Source organism: Barbus barbus, assembly GCF_936440315.1.
Source record: "Barbus barbus genome assembly, chromosome: 23".
NCBI classification, from domain to species: Eukaryota; Metazoa; Chordata; class Actinopteri; order Cypriniformes; family Cyprinidae; genus Barbus; species Barbus barbus.
In genome coordinates this window covers 27,191,775-27,204,944 of record NC_136751.1, presented here as the reverse complement: position 1 = coordinate 27,204,944, position 13,170 = coordinate 27,191,775, and the positions used below count along the sequence as shown (strand labels likewise).

At 33.6% G+C, this 13,170-nt stretch overlaps 1 protein-coding gene across 1 annotated transcript; it reads left to right on the top strand.

Moving 5' to 3' along the window:
- The first annotated feature begins 2,170 nt into the window (after positions 1 to 2,170).
- Positions 2,171 to 13,005, top strand: LOC306842650 (palmitoyltransferase ZDHHC7). Its single transcript, XM_079373612.1, has 8 exons — positions 2,171 to 2,354; positions 3,782 to 3,858; positions 6,818 to 7,111; positions 7,199 to 7,323; positions 8,154 to 8,250; positions 8,915 to 8,996; positions 9,564 to 9,694; positions 10,948 to 13,005. Exons 3-8 carry the CDS (start codon positions 6,824 to 6,826, stop codon positions 11,122 to 11,124), a joined length of 900 nt encoding a protein of 299 aa, XP_079229738.1. The 5' UTR covers positions 2,171 to 2,354; positions 3,782 to 3,858; positions 6,818 to 6,823; the 3' UTR covers positions 11,125 to 13,005.
- Positions 13,006 to 13,170: the final 165 nt, after the last annotated feature.

The window sequence follows — 13,170 nt, the reverse complement described above, 5'->3', positions numbered from 1 at the left end:
TTATTTATTTGGTGCGACAGAGCAGAGGATAACTGTTGGGCCACACAGTTTAGGGGTGGAAGAGGAAACGGTTTACCAGGAAACGGTTTAAGGGAAATATTCATAGAAGGACACTAGTGATAAGCCTGATGAGGCATTAAAAGCACCAAGAGGCTATAAAGGACATGAAGAGGAAAGATCACGAAGCATCGTAATCATACCCATCACCATTACATGATATCTCGATGAGGTTATGATTCATTGTTATTTAAGATGATCTTCATCGATACTCGAATGAATCTGAGAAGTCATTATTTAAATTATACATGGGTTATGCTTGTATATATGTGTCTATCAATACAGTGACTTTTCACTTCGACAAATAAAGGGAAGGTTTATGAGATGGAGATCTGTAGCGCCACCGCGTGCTGAATCAAGTTCATTCACCCATAGGTCTTTCTGAGTAGGCTTATTACCAAGTGATAAAGTACAGAGAAATTAGAGGAGAAATGGGAATACTAGGTCAAAAGTGTATTTAATTAAAAGTGTATATCTAAAAACATGCTTTAAAAAAGTAAAAAACCAAACCAAACAAAAACATTTGTGACAATATTTGTATATTAGCCTACTATTAATTCTGTTAAATTGCTTACGTTCCTGTATAAATGTACATTAGCATTTTAAATGCATTTTTTATTTAAATAATATTTTACAATTAAGCTTTGATAACTGTAAAACTGTAAAGCACCCAATTTTGCACAATTGTCTCATTTCAGTGACTGTGTTCACGACACATGTCAGTTAAATTTAACAGTGTTACATATATATATATGTGTGTGTGTGTGTGTGTGTGTGTGTGTGTGTGTGTGTGTGTGTGTGTGTGTGCGTGCGTGTGTGTGTGTGTGTCTGTGTGTGTGTGTGTGTGTGTGTGTGTGTGTGTGTGACCCTGGACCACAAAACCAATCATAAGGGTAAATTCTTGTTAAATTGAGATTTATACATCATCTGAAAGCTTAATAAATAATCTTTCCATTGATGTATGGTTTGTTATGATAGGACAATATTTGGCTGAGATACAACTATTTGGAAATCTGGAATCTGAGGGTGCAAAAAAAAATAAAAAATACTGAGAAAATCGTCTTTAAAGTTTTCCAAATGAAGTCCTTACCAATGCATATTACTAATGAAAAATTACATTTTGATATATTTACAGAAGGAAATTTACAAAATATCTTCACGGAACATGATGGCATAAAAGAAAAATCAATACTTTTGATCCATACTATGTATTTTTGGCTATTGCTACAAATATACCCCAGTGACTTAAGACTGGTTCTGTGGTCCAGGGTCACACACACACGCACGCACACACACACACACACATATATATATATTAGTGCTATCAAATGATTAATCACGATTAATCGCATCCAAAATAAAAGTTTTTGTTTAAATAATATATGTTTGTATACTGTGTATATTTATTATGTATATATAAATGCATGTATATATTCAAGAAAAATGTTATGTTTATGTATTAAATTTATTTAGATACAATATAAAATATAAAAATTTGAATATATAAATTTAAATATTTTGTAAATATATACTGAATGTGTGTGTATTTATATTAATATATACATAATAAATATACACAGTACACATACATATATAATGTAAAAAAACGTTTATTTTGGATGCAATAAATCGCGATTAATCATTTGACAGCACTAATATATATATATATGGATTTCAAATGAACAAAAAAGGTCAAATGTAGGAATTCAAATTAGGTGAGAATAATTCAAACAATGCTATATTGCTCATTTTGACCAATTTGGTCCCATGAAAAGTAATGCTGAAATAATAATTAGCCTTTTACTAATTGTTATCCAGTGGCAGACTATGGTATAAAATGTATTACAGAAGTTCATATAGTTGAAAATGTCACTTGTCTTAAATTCAAGTGTTGAATCCACGTTACAATACATTATATTAATTTGGTCCTTTGCACATTTGTCCCCTTTGAGGCCCTTCTCTTAAAAAAATAAAAAATCATCGTAGAATTTCCACTGAGACAGAAAGTGACCTCCCTGGAGGTCCTTATTAAATCAGGAGGCTCCCTGCGCGCTGCAGCGCTCCGTATCCGCCGGTAGGGGTCCGCGGCGAGCGGCGTGTGTTCAAGCCCGTCACTCATCGGACAGCAGAAGCAGCAGTAATGATCGCACTGGACTCCGGAAGTGTGTGTGACCCTCATCAGTATTTCTCACCTAAGAAACCGTTTAAACAGCTCGAGAAATGAAATGATCTCTTTATATCTGCCCATCGCTCATCTGAGAATCGCAACTGGCGGATAAAAGCTGATTTCGCAGGCGGTAAGCGAGAGAAAATGCTCAGTATTTCGATAAAGAAAGTGAATCATGATGATGTTTGTATGGCTGCGATTTAAATGTGTTTTACTGCTTTATAATGAGACTGTCAGAATAATTAAAGAGTTTATTGCTAATATATTACTTATAATTAAGGCAGGTTGAAAATATTATAACCAAACGATGAATTAGATGAAGGGTGTGACGGGAGATTAATCTTAAAGAGAAATAAACACATATATAAGCGTGTTATTATGATGGTTGCTATGCGAGTTTACCAAATAAAAACAAGTAATGATAGTATACAGGCTGATTTTGTGCCTGTTTATTATTTTTAGCTGCCTGGAACAAGTATTGCAAATCAAAACACATTTCCTCATAACAGGCCAGCATCACTTTCACTTTGTGTGTGAATGAATGAATATATTTGAACGTTTATGAATGTTTTGGGCTTTCAGGAACGTGGATCCTTTGATATCAGGGCAGATTTTTTTATTTAGTTGCGTCTGGCTGAGGGAAACTGTGGGGTTTTAGCATTATCTGATCTGTTAAAGAGGTGGTAAGTGAAACTGAGGTTTATTTATCAGATGGTAGGCTCTTAAATAAGCATCTTTTTAAACTAACTTTACTCATGAAGGACTTAAAAAGATCATTTACATGAAAATGTCATTATGTTATGATTTGCACACTCTTATATTACTTTTTTCAGTCAATAACAACAAGTTTGTTCTGATATAAACCTTCATTGCACATTTACTCAAGTATATGTATGTATATATATATATATATATATATATATATATATATGCATACATACATACATATATGCATGCATGCATGCATACATACATGTATGTATGTATGCATGCATATATGTGTATATATATATATATATATATATATATATATATATATATATATATATATATATATATATATATATATATATATATATATGTATGTATGTATGTATGTATGTGTGTATATGTATAAGCGCAACATATATTTCATGACCCTTGGTTAAATGCAGTATTTTTCAAATTGCATGTGTGAGACATTGTGTAACCTAGTGTTAAAAGTCACTAAACAAAACAAATTGTAATTATGTTTGACAACATTTCAATTAATATAGCCATAGAAAGTTTTTTGCAAGAAATGATCAGAATTAGTTAAGGACATTATTAGAAAATATCAAATTAAACCATGACGCATAGTTGAGCCTGTGTGTTATTTTAGGTTGCAGATTTGACTTTGTAAAATATACAGCTTGTTTAAATATATATATTTAGATGATTATTAGAGATGAAGTCTAATTTTGAGTAAGGCTGAAAATAAGGCTCTGTGCATTGCCCCGCTTTCTGACATACTTTCATTTCTTGCCGTAGGTATAATCACTTTTCCCATGATTCTCTGTATGTGTGTGTCCTCTACAGGCTCCAGACTGTGGATGCCTTTGAGTTCAAACCCAACAGGGTTCGAGAGGATGTCATTGTGAGGGACGCTCTGCTTGGTGAGTCATTTGCATCACTTGAACAAACCCCTTACACTAAGTAACAAACTTTTAATTTGTCAGAAAAGCAAATATGCGCAGGTGAGCATTTAGTGTAAAGAATTTCCCAGTATTTTAAGTATGTTTTCTGCTTTGGAATGAGTGTGCATTGTCATTTTTGGCACTGACCAGTCACATCTTGCTTTTAGGCTGTTTGGCCTTTTGTTTTATAAGCGATTTGCATCTCAAAAGTATTTATGTAAATTAGATGCTAAATTTCAGCCCAAGTTGAGGATAGAAACTTCTTCCTTGTTTCTTTAACAAAAGACACCAGATTGGCAGTGAAGTTCCAGTGATACCAGGATTATAAATGGTTTCCACAGCATTATAAGAGAGCTTCATTTTGAAGGCGACACCCCCCCGAGCCTTTTACACACTGACAAAAATATGAGGCTTCTTAGATTTGGACTTTCACTGTATTTGTGTCTGTTTCCAGTGGTTGGATTTGGGAATTTAAAATATTTAGTGGGTTATTATATTATTTAGATATAAGTGCATGCTTGATTCAAAGTACATTTCTGTTCAAAAGTTTGGGGTTGCTAGTCTCTTTCCATCACCAGGGCTGTGATTATTTGATGAACAATACAGAAGAGTTTTCTATTTGAATATATTTTCAAATGTAATTTATTCCTGTGATGCAAAGCTGAATTTTCAGCGTCACACAATCTCTCAGAAATCATTGTGAATCGAGGTTATTATAGTTAACTTAAACTAAAAACATAAAAAAAAAAAAATTTTTGTTGCTTAAAATAAAAAAACAACTTAAAATAAATTAATAAAAAAAAATAAAAAATAAAAAACTTTTTTTGCCAGAGCAGTATAACTTGATGTACTGAAAGAATTTACTTAAACTTTATCTTAAAATTTAAGTAAATTCAAGTCACTGTGCTATTCTGGTCTATATATATGGCACAAGTCTTTCCTTAAATGGAAGGTAATGGCATTTTTGAACCCATTTTTTAATTTGCCATAAAAATGTACATTCAATCATTTGGAAAAGTAATAACTTATCTTTCCTTAAGACACAATTTGAGGTATAATTTTATGTCTGTTGCAACGTCAATTTCAATTTATTTATAAAGCACAACTAGTACAATTAAAACACAGACAAGGTCACAAATAAAAATGCAAAACACAGGGCAAAGCAAATGCAAATCATGAATAAGCCAGATAAAATAAAACATATTTTAACCTAGATTTAAAAATGGATAGTGCATTTCAGATTTGTGTAGGAAGACTATTCCAAAGTCTCGGAGCAGCTACGGCGAATGCTCGATCACCCCAAGACTTGAGTCTGGTTCTAGGACCCACTAAGAGCCTTAAGTTGGCAGACCTAAGTGCTCTTGCAGGTTGGTGGTCTATCAACAGATCCAAGAGGTATGAGGGTGCTAAACCATTTAAAGACTTAAAAACCAATAAGAGCACCTTAAAATTAATCCTGTAGCGCACAGATAACCAATGTAAATATACAGTGTAATATGCGCTTTCGAGCTTCCGTCAGGACTCTGACCACTGCATTTTGAACCATCTGGAAGCAGTTTAAGGAGGACTGACTGATCCCCAAATAGAGAGAGTTACAATAATCAAGCCTCGTGGAGATAAAATTACAATAATCAAGCCTTGTGGTGATAAAAGCGTGGATTACTCTTTCAAATTAATTTTTACCAGGGTCTGCAGCTGATAGAAGCTTGACTTGTCTATCAAGCTTTAAGGCACTGTTCAGCACCACACCCAGATTTTTTACGTACGGCTTTACATAAGGTGCCAGAACACCAAGATGTAGATTTGGTATACTGTGTGTATCAGAAGAGGTAAACCCCACAATCTCTGTTTTACTCTCATTCAGACTTAAAAAATTTAGGGACATCCATGCTTTAACATCCAAGAGGTAGGCGGCCATCGGGTCTAATCCATTCTTATGTTTCAAAGGAAGATATATTTGTATGTCATCTGCATAACAATGATAATTTATACCTTACTTCTCAGAGATAGATCAGAGGGAAGCATATACAAGGAAAATAACATGGGAGCTAGAGTAGAGCCTTGAGGGACCCCACAAGTGTAAGGTACAGAGGAAGAGTGAAATTTGCCAATATTAACTGAGAAACTCCTGTTCGTAAGATAAGACTGGAAACAATTTAAGGCTGAACCTCCGTCCACTACCTGTTCTAAGCAGGACAGAAGAACATTGTGGTCTACAGTATCAAAAGCAACACTCAAGTCTAAAAGTGCCAGTGCTACAGAATCTCTAGAGTCGGTAGCTAAAACAATGTCATTAAACACTTTTAAAAGAGCCGTCTCAGTGGAGTGAAATTTTCTCAAGCCTGATTGGAACGCATCAAAAATTTTGTAAGCGACCAAGAAACTTTGGAGCTGATGAAAAACTTTCTCTATAATTTTTGCTAAAAATGGAAGATTAGAAATGGGTCTAAAAATTTGATACATCAGAGGAATCTAAATTAGACATCAAATTCTCAAAATGGGCAGTAGTAAATGTGATATTCACTGTAGTAGATTGTTACATTTATGTTTATGCATTTGGCAGATGCTTTTATAAAAGGTCACTTCATTGCATTGAAGGATATAAATTATATCAGTTCATGCATTCCCTGGGTTGCATTGCCTTGGTGTTGCTACAGTGTAAAAAGAAACTAAAATTATTGGAGTACGTTTTACAAGAAAACGTTTCAGTTTTTCTACTTCAAAATGATTTAATATCTTACTTGGCATTTGTATTTGTAACTAGCAATGTCAAAAAAAAAATCACTGTAGTGCCATGCGCATGTTGTATTGCTTTCCAGTTCTCCTTTATCTATACAGTAACATTATAGACAAGCATGTGAAACAGTGTTATGTCAGGCTGGAACGGCGATCCAATGGGAGTCTTGCTCCTCCTACTCACCCATTCCTCTCTTTGCAGGTGAGAATGCAGTCTTCAGGACACCGGTTGAGGGATGTGGAGCAGCACCAGCCCCTGCTCAGCGGAGGGGAGGAGGAGGTGGCAGCAAACCGCGTTTGGTTCATTCAGGACAGCTGCGGGATGGTGTGCGCCGTCATTACCTGGTTTCTGGTCATGTACGCAGAATTCGTGGTGAACTTTGTCATGCTGCTCCCCTCCAAAAGCTTCTGGTACTCTCTCATCAATGGCTTGGCGTTCAACTTCCTGGCCATACTGGCGCTGACGTCGCACCTGCGAACCATGCTGACGGATCCGGTAAGAAAGGGCTGTTATTTTAATTAAATGCGGTAATGTACATTTTATGATGGGTGTTATTGATGTGAGGTGTGCCGTGTTTATCAGGGAGCTGTTCCCAAAGGTAACGCCACTAAAGAATACATGGAGAGTCTGCAGCTGAAGCCAGGAGAGGTCATCTACAAGTGTCCAAAATGCTGCAGCATTAAACCAGAGAGGGCACACCATTGCAGGTATGACCAACATCTGATGTATTGCAAAGCTTTTGCTAACAGTATTTTATCTGTACATGGTCACATTCTACTGTGCACATTTGTGGCATTTTTTTCCCCTCTTAAAATGTCAGACCAGGTTCTAGCACCAAAACCAGTTCAAATGTCAATTTTGCACCCTCTTTTTAACACTTTTTACAGTACTTAGTTCCTGTATTATTTTGACTTGCGTGTAAAATTACTTATGTTATGATTGGCTGATCTTTTTCCATTTGGAAAGAATAAAATCCTCCATTTCAAGTTACTAAATACCACATATGCATTAATATGAAATATGATTGCAGTTTAAAGTAACTTTTTCTATTTGAATATATTTTAAAATATAATTTATTTCTGTGATCAAAGCTGAATTTTCAGCATCATTACTCCAGTCTTCAGATATCTTCACACGATCCTTCAGAAATCATTCTAATATGCTGATTTGCTACTGAAGAAACATTTCTTGGTATTATCAGTGTTGAAAACAGTTTAGAAACCTATCAATTTTTAGGACTGTTTGATTAAAATAGAAATCTTTTGAAACATTGTAAATGTCTGTACTGTTACTTCTGGTTAATCGAATGCCTCCTTGATGAATAAAAAATATTGTTCTGTTTAAAAAAAAAAAATCTAGTAGTGTACTGTTGACTAGGGAGGAATAAAAAAAAAATAAAAATTATTTCAAAAGAGCCAGAAAAATCCTGTTTTGCCTTACATATCAGTGGCATATTAGCCAAGCATCAGTGATTTCTAGACGTTTCTCGTCTTGTTTTATAACTGCCATGGTCTTTTCTCCTGTTTGTTTGTTGTAGTATCTGTAAGAGATGCATCAGGAAGATGGATCATCACTGTCCTTGGGTCAACAACTGTGTGGGCGAGAACAATCAGCGATTCTTTGTCCTCTTCACTGTGAGTGTGTCTGATACTGCTGTTTCTTCTTTTACAATATTTTGTGGTGGAATTGCTGACCCTCTTTTGCCTTAGTTTCAGAGAAAATATGATTATGAAACGGATGATCTGTTTGCATGAGCATAATCATTAATCGGTTCTATATGTCCAGTGCAGTTATTTGTTTATATTGTGATCTTTGGCCGTTACTACTTTGATAACTGTAAAAAAAAAACTAATTTTATGGATTGGCTAATGTACTGTATTACTTTGAAACAAATGTTTATTGTGATCATTACTAATAAAAAATGATTTAATTAGTGTTTTATTATTGTAAGGCTTAATGAAGGTCAGTGGACCGAAACGTCACTGTTTTTGGTTAAAAAAAAAATCTACATTTAGCATGGACTGATAGTGTGCGGGATAATTTTTACTGATTGGATTCCACATCGTTGTTGGAGCGTTTTTCCAATTTCTCAGGTGTGCTGAGTTTGTGTTGATTGATTATTGTAAGGCTACCATTTATACTCCATATTGCTTTATTGTCCTTAATCTTACTCTGATAAATGTTACAGGCATCAGTGTACAACAATATTTAGAGGTTTTAATCATAAGGAACCAGCATTTTAAAGCGTTTCACATCATTTTGAACTATTTAACTTCAGTGTGTTTTTCTTCTTCCCAGATGTACATTGCCTCCATTTCATTGCATGCACTGTGTCTCTGCGGTTTCCACTTCTTCACCTGTGTCAAAGTCCAGTGGAATGGTGGGTAATAGACATTTGAGATTGTCAATCCATTACTGGAGGACAGATGATATCATGTCATAAGGAGTCAAGTGCAAGACTTTGACATTCAGTGTGCTGTGTCATTGCAGGCTTCTTTTGCTCTGATAAGCCACTTTAAGAAAACACTTTGTAATCATTTTTGCCTACTATATGCTGTTTATAATATTACAGTTATATTCATTGTTTCTAAATCTTATTTTCCTTACATATATTTACAATAAATGTATTCATAATTAAATTAAAAACATATTTTATCAAATGAAAATATAAAAAACTTTTTCACCAAGAATGTATACTGTTTTTTTTTTTCTTTTTATTTGCATGTACAGTATCTACAGTATGTAGTTGTTTTTTAATTGCATATCACTAAGAATGTATTTGATACTTTTTTTTCTTCTTCATTTTCTTTCCACTAGAATAAAATACATTTTTTTTTTTTTTTTGTAATCTGTACTACTGTTCTTTTACTCCTCATACAAAGCACTTGAGAAGTTGATGTCCAGCATTGGCTTTGACCGATGTTGTTTGTTCTCCTCTGTTCTGTAGAGTGTAGTGATTTCTCTCCACCTGTGGCGGTGATGCTGCTGATTTTCCTGTGTCTGGAAGCACTGCTGTTTCTCACCTTCACTGCTGTCATGTTCGGCACTCAGCTTCACTCCATCTGTAACGATGAGACGGTAAGTCGACTTCCACAAACCTCCAGAAGTCCTCTGACCTGGTTACTACCATTACTTCTGATGGAACTGAACTTTTACAGCCATGGTTGTTTTATTATTTATTGCTATGCATTATACTTATTGAAAAAAGCAACCCTGCAGAATTATTTATATTAATATTAAATACGTGACCCTGGACCACAAAACAATAGCAATAGCCAAAAATACATTGCATGGGTCAAAATGATAGATTTTTCTTTTATGCCAAAAATCATTAGGATATTAAGTAAAGATCATGTCCCATGAAGATATTTTGTAAATTTCCTACTGTAAATATATCAACTTAATTTTTGATTAGTAATATGCATTACTAAAAACTTAATTTGGACAATTTTAAAGGTGATTTTCTCAATATTTAGATTTTTTTGCACCCTCAGATTCCAGATTTTCAAATATTGCCCTATCATAACAAACCATACACCAATAGAAAGCTTATGTATTCAGCTTTCAGATAATGTATTAATCTAAATTTAGAAAAAATTGACCCTTATGACTGGTTTTGTGGTCTAGGGTCACATATGTATATATTCAAATATTATATTTTATTTTCATTGTTTTAATCACAAAAATAACAATTACAAATAATTGATGTATAACGAAGGTACAATATTTCTCAGCTCTACAGTTCAAATTTGCTGAATTTTAGTTCTAATTTATTAATAATAATATATTATACATTTATAGAATAAAATATTTTTTTATTTTATTAATCAAAGAAAATAAAATTTTTATTTTAAAGCAGTAAAAAATATATTTTCAATTTATGCTACATTATTTCTCAGATCTATATATATATATATATATATATATATATATATATATATATATATAGACACACACAGACACATGAATATAAAATATTTGTTTACTTATTATGTTAATCATATAAATTAAAATGATCTATTTTATGTATAAAGCATAAAAATATATATTTTTTAATTTTATGCCGCATTATTTCTCAGATCTAGTTCAAATTCACAGAATTTGAGTTAAAAATTATTTATACAAATATATATGTATATATTAAAATATTATATATTTTTTATTATGAATCATAAAAAATAAAAAAAATTTATTATGTAAAATAAAGCAGTAAAAGTAAGATTTTCATTTTAGGCTACATTATTTCAATTAAATTTCTCTGCTTTTGAGTTCTGTAACAACGCTCTGACTGTACTAGCCTTAGCTATACATTTCTCGCTTGACCCGCACAGGAAATCGAGCGACTGAAGAACGAGAAGCCCACGTGGGAGCGGCGGGTGCGGTGGGAGGGGATGAAGGCTGTTTTCGGCGGGCCGCCCTCTCTGCGCTGGTTCAACCCTTTTGCTGGACTCCGCCTTCAGGTTCTGATGGTTCGCGCCCGGAAGAACGGGGCCGAGTTCTCAGTCTGAGTGAAGAATGCTGTCTATAAGGCACTGCCGTCTGCCTTCATGCCTATTACCCCCCTCACATAGGACATAGGACTCCTTCCTTTAATGCTGAAGCAGGTTTGGAGGTACTACGGTGAAAACCTGTTAAATAACTGATGTCGCTCCTGGAACAATGAGGCTACGTCTCGATACAGCCTGTCTGTGTCCACACATTAATACCTCGGATGGTGGATCATACTTATGCTCATATTGTCTTCATGAACATTCACACTCACGGGTTTCTGATTTACTTTTCTTTTTTTTTTTTTATTGTTGTTGTTCGGAAATTTACAGAACATTTGAAGGGTGTTGATATCCGTTATCCAGCCTGAAGTAATTGCATCTAGAGCTACCGTGCGGCAAAAATAATGGTTGCAATAGTTGTTTAAAGAAATAGATCATAAACCAAAAGGAATGTGTTTTGCCAAAAAAAAACAAATTCTTATGTGAATCTCACAAAAACTGTCAGGAAATGCCCAGGTGGTCATACATCACCTCAAAATCAAAAGAAAAAAATAAGAAATTATATTGTACTATTTTTCTTCACCTAGGCTATTATTTTTACATTGAAAGTAAATATTTAATTTGCATTATTGTAAGGCAAAAAATATATAATCTATTATTTAATATGTTAAGTATTTATACATCATGCTTTTTTGCACTGAACATAATTTATGCTAATTTTAATTTCTTTATTATACAAATGACAGTGAGATTTGTTTCACACTACAGTAATGAGAATTTGTTTAGTTGCTTGATGCACAAAAATCTTAATTGCAGATAAAATGAGCTTTGTTTTCTTTGTGAAATATAATATTTATTTCTTTTGATTTTAGAGCAACTGGTCGTTTCCTTGTGAGATTCACTTTCTTAGGTGTTAAGAGCTTGCGGCTGCTTTAGTCACCTTGTCTTTAGCACATACCCTAAACGATAAAGTCGTTTTTAAATATTCTCATCTTGTATTGTAGAGATAATAATAGCCTCATTCTGTAGTCTTGAAATTAATGCTGATCCCACAAAGAACTTGAATGGACGGCGTGACTATATATAATTCTCACATTGACCTTAAGCTGCTCTGTGAGATAAATAAAGACAAATCACATTATGGCATACATAATTAAAGTACGTCCTCTGTGCACACGAGGCCCACGGCTGAGCCAGGAACTCTAATTAACGTGTAGATTACAATTTTAACACACGGCTGTAAATGAGCTGACGTGGATGGGCGCCATCCATGTGGAGCTCGTCAGTTTGCTGCACAATTCACTGAGGCTGGCTATCACTTTGTGTTTTATTCTGTGTTTCTCATTGCATCGTGTTTTTATTGTCTTCTTCACTTTTATCGGTAGATTGCTTTTACCTTTAGTTTAGAGAATCGTTTCATGGTGACCACTAAGTTTTCCTGGTGGAAAATATTTTCATCATATAAAGCTGGAACTTGTTTGGCAGGGTCGAGACAATCTGTGTGTGTTGCTTTGTTTTTCAAGGGAACCTCACAAAATCTATCAAGAACAACTTTTTGACCCCCAAATGAAATGATAAAAAACAAGAAATTATATTTTGCATAAAGACAATCAGGCCCTTTCCCACAAATTCTCATTAATATAATATACTATACTATAATGTAAATTATGTGCTTATATATATACACACACACACACACAGGTGCATCTAACAAAAAATTTGAATACGGTGAATTTTTTTTTTTTTTTTTTTTTGTAACTTATTTCAAAAAGTGAAACTTTCATATATTCTAGATTCATTGCATATAAAGTAAAACAGTTTTTTTTTTTTTTTGATGATTAGAGCTTACAGCTCATGAAAGTCAAAAATCCAGTATCTCAAAATCTATCTCTCTCTCTCAAATAATAAAATCTATATAAAATATTGCAAAGTAATACATTTTAAAATATTTTAAAATTAGTGATCAAACTCCATCGCACACCTGCAAGTAATAGGTGCGTAGGACAAAGGACCAACCAGGTGGATCGCCTCAACAATATTATTTATTAAAAAATATTTTAAAAT